The sequence below is a fragment of the Podarcis bocagei genome (assembly GCF_964188305.1).
Source record: "Podarcis bocagei genome assembly, chromosome: 5".
NCBI classification, from domain to species: Eukaryota; Metazoa; Chordata; class Lepidosauria; order Squamata; family Lacertidae; genus Podarcis; species Podarcis bocagei.
In genome coordinates this window covers 20821594-20836116 of record NC_138129.1, presented here as the reverse complement: position 1 = coordinate 20836116, position 14523 = coordinate 20821594, and the positions used below count along the sequence as shown (strand labels likewise).

Sequence of the window (14523 nt, the reverse complement as noted above, 5' to 3'; positions counted from 1 at the left end):
GGGCATCAAAAATCTTCCAGCTTTAGCTGAAAATAGGATTAATGACACAACCTCAGAATGCGGTGAGGGCAAGCATAACCTGGATTGTGAAGCGGTTGGCCATTATGTGCTACAATCCCTCCACAAAAATGAGCTCAATGTTTAAATCCCCACTCCCCCGAAATCAAGCTTTTAGGAGAGCAATGTGCTTCTTTACAGATCATAACACAGAAATTCAGATGTTTAACAAATCAGATGCCAAGCAGCTGCATTTTAAATTAACATATATTTTACTGTCTCAATCACAGCAACCTCATACAGTAAGATACACATAAAAGTATAGTTTGCATGGTATCACTTGCAATTTAACACTGTTAAATACCACAGGTATTCCATGACAAATATGTACACAGGACTGTTTTTTTTTCTTTTTAAAGCAATATAATTAGTCCCTGCTAGGTTCACTGTATAAATTACGTGGCATCACAGTTTTTGTTCATTTAGTGTCATGTGAGTAGCAGTATGGAACCTGAACAAGAGAGGAACTAGAAGCTGTACAGTATAGCAGCCAAGTAAAGACAGGCATGGTACTTGGAAGAGGCTGAGCAGAAACGGAACACATCAAAATGAACTCTACAGGCTGATACTTTAGAAAGAGTAAAATTATTTTAAATTTGGCATTATATACACATTTTATCTACAGGTATATGAATATATGCTTCTAAAAAAAAAATCCATCTAAGATTATGAAAACCTTCATCGTTCACTTAAGCAATGATTTTACACGGACCTTCCCAGTCAGCAAGCTAATGCCTGCAAAGAAAATAAAATGCTGAATGCAGTAGTATGCCATCTCTATAATCTCATTTCTACTTTTCTCAACCATGTATTCTTTTCTTGGTAACGCTTTGCTGTTGGCAACATTCCAGAAAGATCATGTGAGACAGTGTATTTGATGCTCAGTCACAACAAAGAATTTCACCAAATCTACAATGTTTCTGCCCCCCCCCCACCCCCGCCACACACTGGCTATTCATGAAAGCTTCTGTTACAGAAAGGGTGAAAGGACTGCAAGTCTTAGAATCAACAACCACGCTCTTAAAAATTAACAGCTTTAAGGTCAAATGTAATCTGCCACAAAGTTCAAAACTCAATGCAATGGCATAGCAATTAAACATAAAGGGTGAATTATTAAAAAAGGAGTGTTTGATATCCTTTGTGGCTTAAGAAATTTCACTTGGCCGGGAATGGTGCAATCCCTGTTATTTTAACCATCATTATTTCTAGTGTGATGTGGCTGTGTACTTTATGCAAACACACTCCTGTGAGCATGGATGGGAGAAAGCATGTATGCATAGCCGAATCTTCTACATCCTTGTTGTGGCTAAATATCATTACAAGGGGAAAAGCTTCACTTCTGCATGAAACGGTTGGAGCCAAGTGACTTGCCCACCTCTATCTGACAAAGCTCCAGAGGCAGAATTTCAAACCAGGTGAAAGAAGCAAAGAGACTAATAGATTTGAGGGACACCTGTCTACCACAACAGCTGTAATAAGCTGTAGGTGAAATACAGTACAAGGAAAAAATAATGTTACCTGAAAAAATTACCCAGAGACTTCATTTACAGGACCTTATATATATATATATATATTTTAAAAAACCACAACATACTGAATATATTTATTAAAAAATAATCTGCTTCCAAATCACCTATTTACAGTAGAAAGAACTGGATTTGATACATGTGCAAACAGAAGGTGAATCTGATCATAATTCATTGGGAACACTCCAGGCGTAACGTAACACATACTGATTCACTTCTTAATACTAGAACAGTTAAAAAAACAACCACACACACAAGGTGTATTGGCAACACCAAAAAATAAAGCAAATATTCAGTTTAGAATTTGATTTTATATGCTTGAGATGGTGAAGGAAAAGTAGAAGAGACACAAGGAATAGATGCCATGGTGATTTTGCCTTTTGGAGCTTAAGTAATGCTATTAATTTTCCTTTTTTTAAATAAAAAAATCACTTTTTTGGCAAACACAAAGGAATATTCCGCGCAAGTTACCAAAACAGACAATTTCACAATTCACTGAAAATGCTGTTCTTAGTTTCTTGGTCATCTTTCTAGTTACTACTCTGGTGCTGTGTTATGTGGATGAGGCAGTGTGACAGCCACAAAGCACAGACATGTGATGTCTTTAGAAAAAAATGAATTGCAATGCCTGCCTGCTTCTAAAAAAAAAAAAGGAAAAAATTGCTCCTCTCTCCCATCTAGAATGGAAAAGCAGCTAAGAGTCACCTAAAACAGTAGCAGCAGTGTCAATTATTGAATAGACAACATTTGTAAAGTCACATCATTGAAGACTGGCACTATGTTAAGATGTATATGTCCAATGTTAGGGCATGTCTACTTTTTTATTTCTCCTAAGAGGGTCAGTAGGATACTTCTAGCAACATCAGAATGTTTTGTGTTTTTAGCCCTTTTGTCCCAAATTACAGGATTTCCAAAAAACAAAAGATAAAAATAAAGGTCTATCTATAAACCATGTGTGGTAGCTGGTTTGATTTATAGTTTAACTGATTGTTTGGCAAGAACCTATGAAGCTCACTTTTTCGACAGCAGGGATCATAATAGTAAGCTGTGAGGCAAGAATCGCAGGAAACTTTTGAACAAAAAGTGCATGTGTTTGTAGCTCCTGGTCTGTTGCAAAATCCACAGCGTGAAGAGCCTGAAGGCTTAGATTTTGAACTGTACTGAGACACTCTGTCTTGAGTCTGCAACATGTACTGAGGCTTCTCCCTTATCACCGACCCAGAAGATATGCCTTCACTTGCAAGAGTTTTGAGTGAATAGCTGCTCTGCTTCATTGGTGGATATTCCTGCCTGCAGATGAGCAAGTTGTCGCACTTTTGGCAAATGGAGGTGCCGCAAGATAATCCACAGTTTTGGCACTTAAGGGAAGTGGTATCTTTGGCTAGATGTGTACGTTTATGGTAAGTCGGGTTGGCATCGTTCTTTAGCAGCCATACATCATGTTTAGTGGGTTCTTGTCTCTTGAACATACTTCTAGAATCAGAGTCAGTATATAAATCTAAATCATCTTGAGGGGAATAGTAAGTACTGTATGGAATACCCGTTCTTAATATGCCGTTGGTATGGGATGAAACTGGCAAATATTCATCGGAACATCCATGCGGAGAACTTGACATGGCAAGGAGGGATGGCGAAGGACGAATTATTTCATCTTTAATGTCATCTTGAGTATCAACCAAAATGGGTTCTTTTCTGAGACTCAAGGATGTCATCAAAGGTGGCTTCTTATTTTCCAAGTAACTATCATAGGCATCCACTGATTTAGAAGCTTTGCTAACTTTGGGTTTGAAGTAATCTTTACAGCCTCTCTCACTTGCAGATTTCTGAAGTACCATTCGTGACATGGAAGTGTTTAGATTTTCTTTGCATTCTGCACGACGCTTCAAGGCATCTGAGCAGCCTCGGATATCACTGCTATTCTTTCTTTCATTTACAATATCAAGTTCTGTGTAACCTTTATCTTTCACTTGCAAATGAATTTCAATCAATTGTTCACACTCTAATTTGGCCAAGAAAAGTTCAAATGATACCATCTTTACCTGGAGGGTATCAACCATGTCTTTGAGTTTATACATAGTTCCAAGTTCTTGGATGTATCCCATTGAGTTAAGTATCTGTCTTATATCCTCATCTGGTATTGTAGACTTTACATAATAAACAAAAGGTCCTGTGTAAGTCTGGAGATGGGAAAGAGGGGGGGGGGGAATGGTAAACATAGTATTCAACCAAGTGCTCAGATGTAATTCTGAAATAGTGTAGATATGTTATAACCAGTGCTTTTTCTGGGGGGGGGGGGGGACACAGACGGATGCATACCCCTAAACATTTTGTAAATCTTTGTACTTCTGTCCATTTACTGTACTTATTTTCCCCAATTTGAACGATAAAATGGTGATTTTCTTGAGTCAAAATGAGAGTACCCCTAAACATTTTTTTATGGAAAAAAGGACTGGTTATAACCACATGCAGGGGTCATACACTTTCAAAAAACAGGGTTTGGTGCTAAAATTCAGAATAATTCTATGCACAATCCACTTGAGCACATTAAGGCAAATTAATTTCAATTGGTTGCATCCAAAGCACAGCTACATTGGGGTACTGTCAGCATACGGATTCCTGCTTGTGCAACAGGTCTTTCCTCCCTCAGTGTATCCCCTAAATATGTTCTAGGGATTCACAATCCTCCATAGAAGATTTGGAGCAGGCAGGGAACGTTCTGTTGGGCAAGCAGAAATCCTTGTGTTGACAGGACACAATAGATGAATACCACCCCGTGGCAATACATTCACCAGATAATTTTACCATGCCAGCTGCTCTCTGATTCAGCTTCTACAGTTAAGTATGATGCTACAGTAAAGATTAAACCAGGCTGAGGGTGAAACTGTGACCCAAAGGTATTCTTAAAGTCAATAGTTCTCCCATCTTCCATGATAGTAAAAAGAGACCAATACCAAACTCTCATTATTTATTCTTTCTAACTTTATATTTCATGACTGAACTTTTCATTTTTTTCCTTACAGGCCACAGTATGGAGAGCACTAGGGAAGTGGGTGAGAAATGTACATTGAGGAATGTACTGAAGTTATTCATTTAGAATAATGAGGTGATTCTAAAATAAAATGCAATGAAAATATTCGCTGAACTCGAGTTTAGGAATTGGCAAGGCTGAATGCAGAAATCAGGGTTATAGTAACTAAACTTAAAGCCAAATTCCAACCCAACTGAAGCTCACTGAGTAAGCTTTCCTGAATCGTGATTTCAGGTGAAAATCTACTTTGCATCCTAAATTATAATAAAGATTAACTGGTCTGAAAAAAGGACATGAGGTCTGGGCACAACTGCCCAACAGGCATTTATAAAAGCAACCAGACTTTCACCTTGCATTTATTTTGTAATCTTTGGAATAAATTTGAGTGCTACACACCACCTTACAGATAGAACAGACGCCCTTTTAAGAGTTGAAAGCACAAATATTTAGATTACAAAAGACATATTTGCACACTCTTACCTTTATATTTTTGAATTCCTTCTTCCAAGGGTAAAGAAAAAGATTAACTCCAACTGACTCCAGAACGCCAAATGCATTTTGGAGTGAACGCAAACTTGAAGATTTCAAGGACCTAAGTGAATTTTCAACTATCTCATAAAATTTTATCAGCCGGAATCTGTAGAAGGGATCAATCTTGGGAAAACAGAGTAAGGTTGAAGCTGTCACTTGTAGACACTCATCACTAACAGAGTGCTGCTTCTTGTCAGAGGTATTCAATTTGGATTCATGAAACTGTACATACTTCCTAAATACATCGTCTTTATATTTTGCATCCATCTGAAGTTAGATTCTAGCACGCTCAAGGGCGGCTACCTCATCTCTTTCATGGCTACAGTGAGGCAGGCTGGGGAGGAGGCGGCAACGTAAGATAGTGCTGGAGAGTCTTCTGAAAGAAAAGGAGACACAAATAACTTACCATTACTACTAAAATCTGTCATCTCTCACCCTACTTTACTATTGTAAGAGCCTGCTGAATCAAGGCCAATGTAGTCCAGCATTCTGTTATCACAGTGGCCAACCAGACGCCTGTGGGAAGCTTATAAAGATGAGTGCAACAGCGCTCTGTCCATCTTCAATTCCCAAAGCTGGTGTTAAGAGACATGCTGCCTCTCACTGTGGCAGCAGAGCATAGCCATCATGGCTATCAGCCGCCGATAGCCTTACCCTCCACAATCTTATCTAACCCTCTTTTAAAGCCATCCAAGTTCACAGCCACCACTGCCTCCTCTGGAAGCAAGTGAATTTCAGTTCAACTATGCACTGTGTGAAGAAGTATCCTTTTACCTTTCCTGAATCTTCCAATGTTTAGTTTCCTGAGATGTTCACAAATTCTCATGTTATGAGACAGAAAAACTTCCACTTTCTCCACACCATGCATAATTAGTATTAACGTCTCTATTACGTCACTTTTACTTGTATTTTCCCAGAACTAACAAGTCCCAAATGCTGCAAACTTTCGTCATAGGAGAGCGGCTTCATCCCTTTAATAATTTTGGTTGCCTGTTTCTGGACCTTTCCCAACATCTTTTTTGTAGTTGTGAATTAATAAGCCTTGGGAAACTGAGGCAAGTGTCTCACAAGGAATTTATACAAAGAAATAAAAAGAAACCAGGAGGAGGGAAGGATTAAAGAAAAGAAAAAGGGGGGGTCCAAAACAAAACCAACAATGACTGCTACAGTAGCATACTGGCCTAGTGACAGAACTGTGAATCAGAAAGCCTCCAGTTAAAATTGTGCCTTCTACTATGAACTTACTTAGGTGGCCTTAGGCAAGAAACTCATGCTTGGTCTCATCACTAGATGTGCAACATTGGAGAAACCCCCACTTACCATAAATGGTTGTTATAAGGATTACTGGTGTGGTATATGTAAAACTCTTTGAACATTTGGGAGGAATTTTATCTTGCCAGGTTTTTAGCAACCAAGAGTTAATGGTGTTTCATTGGGTTAGGGATCAGAACTGACAAGTACCGTATTTTTCGCTCTATAACACGCACCCGACCATAACACGCACATAGTTTTTAGAGGAGGAAAATCCGTAGGCATGCCACCCGTAGGCATTCCCTCCATAACACGCACAGACATTTCCCCTTACTTTCTAGGAGGAAAAAAGTGAGTGTTATGGTGCAAAAAATACGGTAAGTCAATTCTATAAAGCCTAGAGAAAGTTTGGTTTAGTAGGTCCCTTTAGATAGAGAACTTGATGTAATCTTACTGCAATGTGACACTCTGCTATTCAAATTCATCACCCAAGTAATAAATGATGAAAAAGGATGCAACTCAGCCCTCTACATGCGATAAGCCGAATACTACACTAGGCATTTTTCTTTAATGGCTAATAAAATGCGGGCCTGTGTAATTTGAACAGTCAACTCCTACAACAATTTTCCTGCTTATGTGAAATCATCCACAACTTCGAAACCAATCATATGGGGAAATTAACATTATTGCTCATAAGAAAAAGCAGTTCCACATAGTGCTTGATCAAATGCCAAATCGTTCAGCTTTGTCTACCAGTGGTTCTGAAGGAGCTTTACCCTGTAATATGAGGCACACTCCTCTATAGAAAAAATCACACTGAGTTCACTTGGACGTTTTCTAGGTAGAATTGCAGCCTGCAACACTAGACTAAGAGGTGTTGGAATCAACTACATTCTTTTGGGAAAATGTATAATATTTGCATCCCTTTTCCATCCTAATTATGACTTACCATCTGTATATGTTCAGTTCCTGCAAAGTAGCTTACTAGCACCTTCAGATGTAAATGCCAGAGCCCTGACTCTGCAGAGACTAAACTAAAGACAGTTTGCAGGAGGCCTATTCACTGTGTAAAGTTAAATGGGTATTAAATGTTTTATTTCTGGAAGCTTACAGACAAGACAGATTTTTGAAAATGTATTTACAGATCCCAGAATTTAGCCCAACATCACACCAGACAAACTTCCAAGTTTTCAGCTGCCAGAAGCCATTCTTACTGAGCCAGGCACCTGCGTTTTCTCCAGTCTCAGGCTTATTTCTTCTTATCACTATAGACTACTACAATGTAGAACACTATAAACAGGGCGTTAGCTTCTGACTCCTTTGGCAAACACTTAAGCATGAAGAATCTGTACAGGTGGAAAGCCTTGGAAATTCCCACAATACTAGTACAGTGGTACCTCGGGTTACAGACACTTCAGGTTACAGACTCTGCTAACCCAGAAATAGTACCTTGGGTTAAGAACATTGCTTCAGGATGAGAACAGAAACTGTGTGGTGGCAGCGGGAGGCCCCTTGGGCTAAAGTGGTACCTCAGGTTAAGAACAGTTTCAGGTTAAAAACGGACCTCCGGAACGAATTAAGTTCTTAACCAGAGGTACCACTGTATAGTTTTGAGCCCCTCACTTTCTAAGATTATTGTACACCCTTTTCTAAATTAAGTCTTCATTCAGATTGTGGACCATGAGCTGAATATATATACCTATATATGGATGTCCCGCAACAGAAAACTGTCCCAAATAATATAAAAAAGACAAAGAAGGAGGAATTGAAAAACACCAAGAGAATAATCTTTGGAAACTTTTCACATCACAAGACCTGTGCCCCTGCGTATTACTTACTTCTTCCAGCAGAAAGTCAGTGCCTAACAATGAAGTGAACAATCAACACCTTCAAGCTATTTTGAAAAGAACTGCAAGGTGATCCTCACTCCTGAGGAAAGGTCCCCATCCCCAGGGGGTGGTAAAAAAACCAAAACAGCCCTGCAAAGGTCACAGTCCTTACAATGGATGTGTGCCCCAGCTACATATAGGCCTCTGGTCCCTTGCACAACCTGACCCATGGTGAGAGATAGGCATGGAATGCAATCCCAGAAAGAAAGCACCAGCATGCTCCTTACTTTTCAGCCACGTTTCTCCATCAGCCCGAGCCTAAGCTGCTTCCAAGGTGCAAGGCCAAAAACAGCGCTCAGAACAGAGGCACGCTTTGTGTGGCTTCTACACGGGGGGGGGGGTAGATTTAAACGAACAAAACCAGCCTCTACCCCCATTATAGAGAGGGGGGGCTGGTTTTGTGCGTGTGTATATACATACATATATATTTTGTGTGTGTGTGTGTGTGTGTGTGTGTGTGTGTCTCTGTATGTGTGTGTATATATATATATATAATATATATATATATATATATATATATATACACACACACACACACACATCCTTAAACCTATATATATATATATACACATACATCCTTAAACCTAGGTCCTTAAACCTAGGAGGAAGGCCAGCGTAAAAAATGCAACTGCAGGGGGTGACCATCTGCCCCTAGCTCCTTCCTCAACTGGGCGGGTGTGTGTGAGAGAGAAGGGACGGCGAACGAAGGAAGACCTCGGAAATCCTCACAGGCTCCCTTCGCCAAGTACGAGAAGGGACCCGGGGACCCCGGGAAGAGAACCCGCCCGAGGGGGGAGAAGTACGGACTAAGTAGAAAGACAACCCCCCCTCACCCGCCGCCGCCTTCCCCTTCGCCCCACACCCGGTGGTCGCCTGAGGGCCCCCCCCTCCCTCTCCCCAAGAGGCTTCTCAGTCCTCCTTCGGCCCCCAACCCCGCCCCGCCCGCTGTCGCGAAGCGGTACCCACCGACTCTTCTGCCCTCCCTTCGAAATCTCGCGAGGCGCAGCGCGAGAACCCGGCGGTGCTGGCGGCGGCAGCAACTGCCCCTTCTCCTCCTCTTCGCCTCCCACCCTGGACCACAGACCTGCAACCGCCGCCGCCACTTTCGCCAGCCAGGAAGTCGCTCGTGACCCGGACGCGCAACATCCTGTCACTCTCTCTTCCTTGCCCCGCCTCCGAACCGGAAACCGGAAGTGAGCGCGACTCCTGTCTCCTCTCGCTCTCTCTGTGTGTGCGTCCCTCACACTCGCCCCCCCGGACGGTCCGCATGGGCCTTAAAAGAAATAATAAAAATTCTGCCCCGCGTTCTTTTTCTCTCCCCACCACCCCCAATAAAACCGCAAAAGTGGCTTGGGCTGCGGCAGAGCATTTGAGAAAACTCGGGCCATTTGGGACGCTGGGGAACTCCCTTCCACTTGAGAACGACGCGGAGGGCGGCGCCTTCCGCGGTGCTCCGCTTAAAAGCGTTACAGTATTTGGTTTAAAAAGCGCTTAGGAAGCGGAGGTAATTTTAATCCGTTTTAGTTCTTTGTTATGTTTGCGAAGTGAGGGTTGCGGAGTTTTCTCCTCGATTCTAGGGTTTTTTTTAATCTTTTCGTCACCCGCTTTGAGGATTTTTTGGTTTGGGTTGTGTGTGTGTTTTAACGATCAAGAAGTGAAGTAAATAAGTGATAAAGTGGGCTGTGCTTTTGCGTGCGTGTATAAAGGGAGGCTGAGGATCCAAACTACCCTCAGCGTTAACATGCTGTACACGGAATGCCTCAGGGGAGAGCCACAAATTGGGCAGAAATCACATTTTAAAAAAGAAAGTAAGTTGCAACCTAAGTTTGAAATGAGCATATTCTTCTGTTTTTCCCTTTTTCCTTTTGTTTGGAGGCGGGAAGGCAACTATGCCCGCCACCTAATCGCAGCCATGCAAAAACATACCGATTCCTTCGTTTATTTCTAATTCTGGCTTCCACGGCGGGGTTGGAGGCGTTAGGCTCTTTTGGGATCTTTCCTCCCCAATCTATGAGTTGCTCTAACGTTTTTTCTAGTATCTATGCGCCGGGCGCATGCGTCGAATTCTGTGTCTCTAGCTTTTTATTTTTTATTTAAATAATAAATATTTAAACCCTCATTAGTAGCAGCATGGTACTTACTCACCTTCCTCGCTCCGCCTTTCGCTCTTGCCCGTTTCTTACTCCGGGAACACGTCCGTGATCACCGGTGGTGATTCTGGCAGCTGCAAAGATAAGGAAGAAGGGGAGGGGTGGGGAGAGAAGGGCTTTTCTTAAGTCGATGGAAACGTCGGGATCAGCGGGAGATTGACGTTCCCTACACGTGTGTGACGTCATAAACCATGTAAAGACGCGGGATCCCCTCCAAAGCCCAACAGCTATTTTCATTGCATCAATGCACTTATGAGCAAAATAACTTAAATGGATTTCTGCTAGGAAGTAGGACCTGTAACAAATTGTTGCAGCCTGCAGTAGGGTAGGCAGCTAGGGCACCCCATTCCCTTCTTACATACACAGCCCCCTCCCTACACACTCATCTAATGCAGTACCACAATATGTTCGGTAATTTTTGGGTTTCTCTTGGGGGAAATGGAGGGCTCCTTCCCCCTCCCCCCAAAAAAGTTATTTGTACAATTGCAAAAGTTTTTTGTACCTCCTACCTCTGTCATGTGTGGGTGATGTCATTTTCAATCCATTTGATTCAATCCCTCCTTGAATCTGCTGGCTTTCAGAAATCAAAGGCCAGACATTTTAGTAGAATATGGATGGAGTAGTATGAGGCAGGGTGTGTTAATCCAGAGAAGAATTCCAGCAAAAAAAATTCAGTTCAGAATCTGGAAGTTTCACCACCAGTTCACTGCAGTTAATTTGTAGTGGCTCAGAGCCATCTGTCCACTCCAGGGAACTAGTAGGATACATTTGTTTCACGATAATTAAAACTCAGTCACATCAATGAAATTCAGCTATGTCATTCATTTTTAACTCCACCCAACACCTTGTATTCAAAGAAGACAGTGATGAATAGTCCTATTCTTAAAAAGATCAGTATTTTTTTCCTCAGTAGCTTTGGACTTCAAGAAGAAAACAGCATTCATTAAATTTTTCTTCTGTACAAAAAGCCTCCAAACCATACATGACCAATAAAATAATAAGTAAAATGTGCTCACATCCTCCAGCCCTGAAGCTAATGTCAGCAAACCCACTCTATCCTGCCTGCTGGCTGTATGATTACTTACTTTCTAGCAGCTTTCTCTGTTTTTAAACATTTCCCTTGAGGGGAAAAGAAGATTTTAAACAAATGCTGTAATAAGTGCCTGCTTCAACAGTCAGGCTGAGCAAACCTCTCTTCCTTCATGTGTTGCCTGAAGATAGATTTAAAGCCCATATCAGTGCATACATTCCGCTACATGAACCATGTTTTACTTTTGGCTCCCTAATAGATAGCCTTAGGATGCATTTATTTCTTTGGGGAAATGAAACTCTGAATAAATCTTTTCCCCTTGTCAGCCTGTGCAGTTAACATACTAAGTGCTGTGTGAGCGCAGTTCTATGAAAAGAACAAAAGCCTTCTGTCACCAGCATGCAATCCACGCCTTTCCATTTTCTAATTCAGCTAGTTAAGAGATGTCGCTTGGCACATCAGAAGAAACATTTGGCTCCAGAGTTACATTGTGTTCAAACACCCCCCCCCCCAAAAAAAAAACACACTTCCTACTTTGGCAAGCCTACCACTCCTCTATTTTTCTTCTACCTAATGCTATTTTCAAAGATTTTAAATGTAAAGATCTGCCTTCCAGAGCAGAAACTAGTATTTCACATCTACGCCGCCAGCATAATCATATATTTTCCAACCTGTTCTCTCGTTCAGCGGTGGAGGATCTCAGGCCTGGGGATTGAATGCTAACTTCCATGCCTCTGTAAACACTCTCCAGGCTTTGCCCTTCATTGGCCTTGCTTTGCACACCAAGAGTTTTTGCAAAGCTGGAATGCGTCCAGAGTGCACGGAAACACTGTTTACCTTCCCACTACTCGTGCTGGTATGCTTTCAAACTCTTAGGTTGGCAGGACCTGGGACACAGCAACGGGCGCTCACCCTGTTGCACGGATTCGAACTGCCAACCTTACAATTGGCAAGCCCAAGAGGCTCAGTGGTTTAGACCACAGCGCTACCTGCAACCCTGGGGGGGGGGGGTCTCTGCACACACCGTACATGGAGATGCCTTGCACACCCAGAGCGCTTTCTGTTTTTGAGCATCTCTCCTGACACAGTTGCAGGCAGATTTACACAACACTGGCCACTTAATGCCATCTAACCTCCCTGCAAATAAATTCTCATTATGTCAAAGCAAGTGCTACCCCACACCTTCCAGTGCATTTCCCCCATCACTTTCCTTTTCACCAAAAGATCCTCTCTGCTGGAGAAGCAGGTTTGTTGCTCAAGAGAACCAAATTAACTATAATTGTGCGGCATACAATGTTAGTATGTGCTTGAACAGCAGTAGGCAACCTAAGGTCCATGGGTCGGATGCTGCCCAATTGCTTTCTAAACCTGGCCCACAGACTGTCTGGGAATCAGCGTGTTTTTACATGAGTAGAATGTGTCTTTTTATTTAAAATGCATCTCTGGGTTATTTGTGGGGCCTGCCTGGTGTTTTTACATGAGTAGAATGTGTGCTTTTATTTAAAATGCATCTCTGGGTTATTTGTGGGGCATAGGAATTCGTTCATTCCCCCCCCCCCAAAAAAAATAGTCTGGCCCACCCCATGGTCTGAGGGACGGTGGACCGCCCATGGCTGAAAAAGGTTGCTGACCCCTGTACTTGAATCTCACCTGAAAATAGTGACAGTCTAGAAGCAAGCACAGATTCCTCCTTTTGCAGTCCCTCCTTTTATCATCCTCCTATTTGAATGATGTTAAGCAGTTTGGTCCTAAATTATAATCACGATAATGAAATTATACACCCCATTTTGAAGTTCTCCCACACCTACCATATCTTATTTCAGTGGTGTTTTGGAACTTCTTCCCCATGCTCCTTATAGGAAAGCTGTCTTCAATAGCCTTGATGCATTTATTCCCCTTAGCCTCTGCAACACAGAACAGCCTACGCATAGCTTCTGTTCATATATGAACTGATACGCGGCTGTCTTGTGTTCCTTCCCTCACACCTCAAGCAGCAACGTATGGAATCAAAGCATAAATCATCAGAAGGTGACCTGCTGCCAACAGTGACAAATATCCACAGTTACTGAAGGAAAAAGAAAATCCCCCATATTGCATGGTGATTAATTCCACCTCCCACTCCAAGCTCTCAGCGTCTGTCTTTGCTACCAATCTCCTGTATGTCACCAATGTATGAAAAATTCTAGTCCAGTGAAAAATGTGTCCCCAGGCATACAGTGTTATTGCATAATTTTAAAGTTGCTGCTGGTCACACAAGGACCTTGTAAAGCAGAGCAAGTTGACCACAAAAATCTTAATAGTAACAGCCCATTTGTTCCTAAATTGCTAATCCCAAGCAAGTGGGGATCGACTCTTATGCCAAGTACATCATATGGCTGGGTTCTAGCTAAGGGGGAACCCTTTTATTAGAGTAAATAAATGTATTTTTTAAAATTAGTTTTCCAATAAACCCCCACTAATAGCCAAATTATAACAATAACAATTCATTATACAATTATCAAAAGGCCAATTAACTTCCATTTAATACATTTTAGTTTAAGTGGTTCCCCACATGATGGTTTGGGTACATTTCTGATATTATATCACTGCATTCCATAATCTTAATTGTAATAGTAATAATTCCTCAGTCAACAGCTACATAATTACATAATTTGTGATGTTACAATATATAAATTTATAAAGCTTCAAGTAAGGAACTCAAACTAATATCTTTATTCTGTGAAAACTTTTATATGCATGGATATTCCTTCTTTATTAGAGTAATTATATTCTAGTGTAAAACATTTGCCTGTTTTGCTTCCACTGCTCAGAATGTGATGGAGATTTATTTGTGGCATCACCAGAGAAGCAGAGATTACATTTTTAGTAGCTTGGAAGTTTAAATATCTGATGCAATGCCTAAAAGTTACTAGGCCTTTATGTCAGGTTTGATGGATGATATCCAATGGATAGCATCACTACCCTTTTATGTACAAAGGTTCTTTAAATGGACAGGGCTGCAGAAAATCAACAGATAAGGCTTTCTCCATCACTGCATCCCTGAGGGGAAAAAACCCACCTG

The 14523-nt window shown here is 41.5% G+C and overlaps 1 protein-coding gene and 1 long non-coding RNA gene across 6 annotated transcripts; one reads left to right on the top strand and one right to left on the bottom strand.

Moving 5' to 3' along the window:
- Nucleotides 1-250: 250 nt before the first annotated feature.
- SPATA2 (spermatogenesis associated 2) lies at nucleotides 251-10511 on the bottom strand. Of its 5 annotated transcripts, none has more exons than XM_081195657.1 (4): nucleotides 10428-10511; nucleotides 9249-9555; nucleotides 5092-5518; nucleotides 251-3760 (listed from the first exon to the last, which is right to left on the bottom strand). In XM_081195657.1, the coding sequence occupies exons 3-4, from the start codon at nucleotides 5407-5409 to the stop codon at nucleotides 2522-2524; spliced, it is 1557 nt and encodes a 518-aa protein (XP_081051783.1). In that variant the 5' UTR covers nucleotides 5410-5518; nucleotides 9249-9555; nucleotides 10428-10511; the 3' UTR covers nucleotides 251-2521. The 5 variants fall into 5 exon arrangements, with proteins under 5 accessions (XP_081051783.1, XP_081051784.1, XP_081051785.1 ...); XM_081195658.1 differs by having other exon boundaries at nucleotides 5092-5515; XM_081195659.1 differs by having other exon boundaries at nucleotides 9367-9555.
- On the top strand, nucleotides 5525-6906 carry LOC308587839. Its single transcript, XR_014008547.1, has 2 exons — nucleotides 5525-6604; nucleotides 6776-6906. It is a non-coding gene; the product is annotated as an uncharacterized lncRNA (long non-coding RNA).
- Nucleotides 10512-14523: the final 4012 nt, after the last annotated feature.

What these genes read in the sequence shown, in the direction of transcription:
- SPATA2 (XM_081195657.1), bottom strand. Translation starts at nt 5,409, where the DNA reads ATGGATGCAAAATATAAAGACGATGTATTTAGGAAGTATGTACAGTTT. An exon ending in AGGAATTCAAAAATATAAAG is followed by an intron (nt 3,761 to 5,091) that starts GTAAGAGTGTGC and finishes TCCCATCTCCAG; the next exon opens with ACTTACACAGGACCTTTTGT.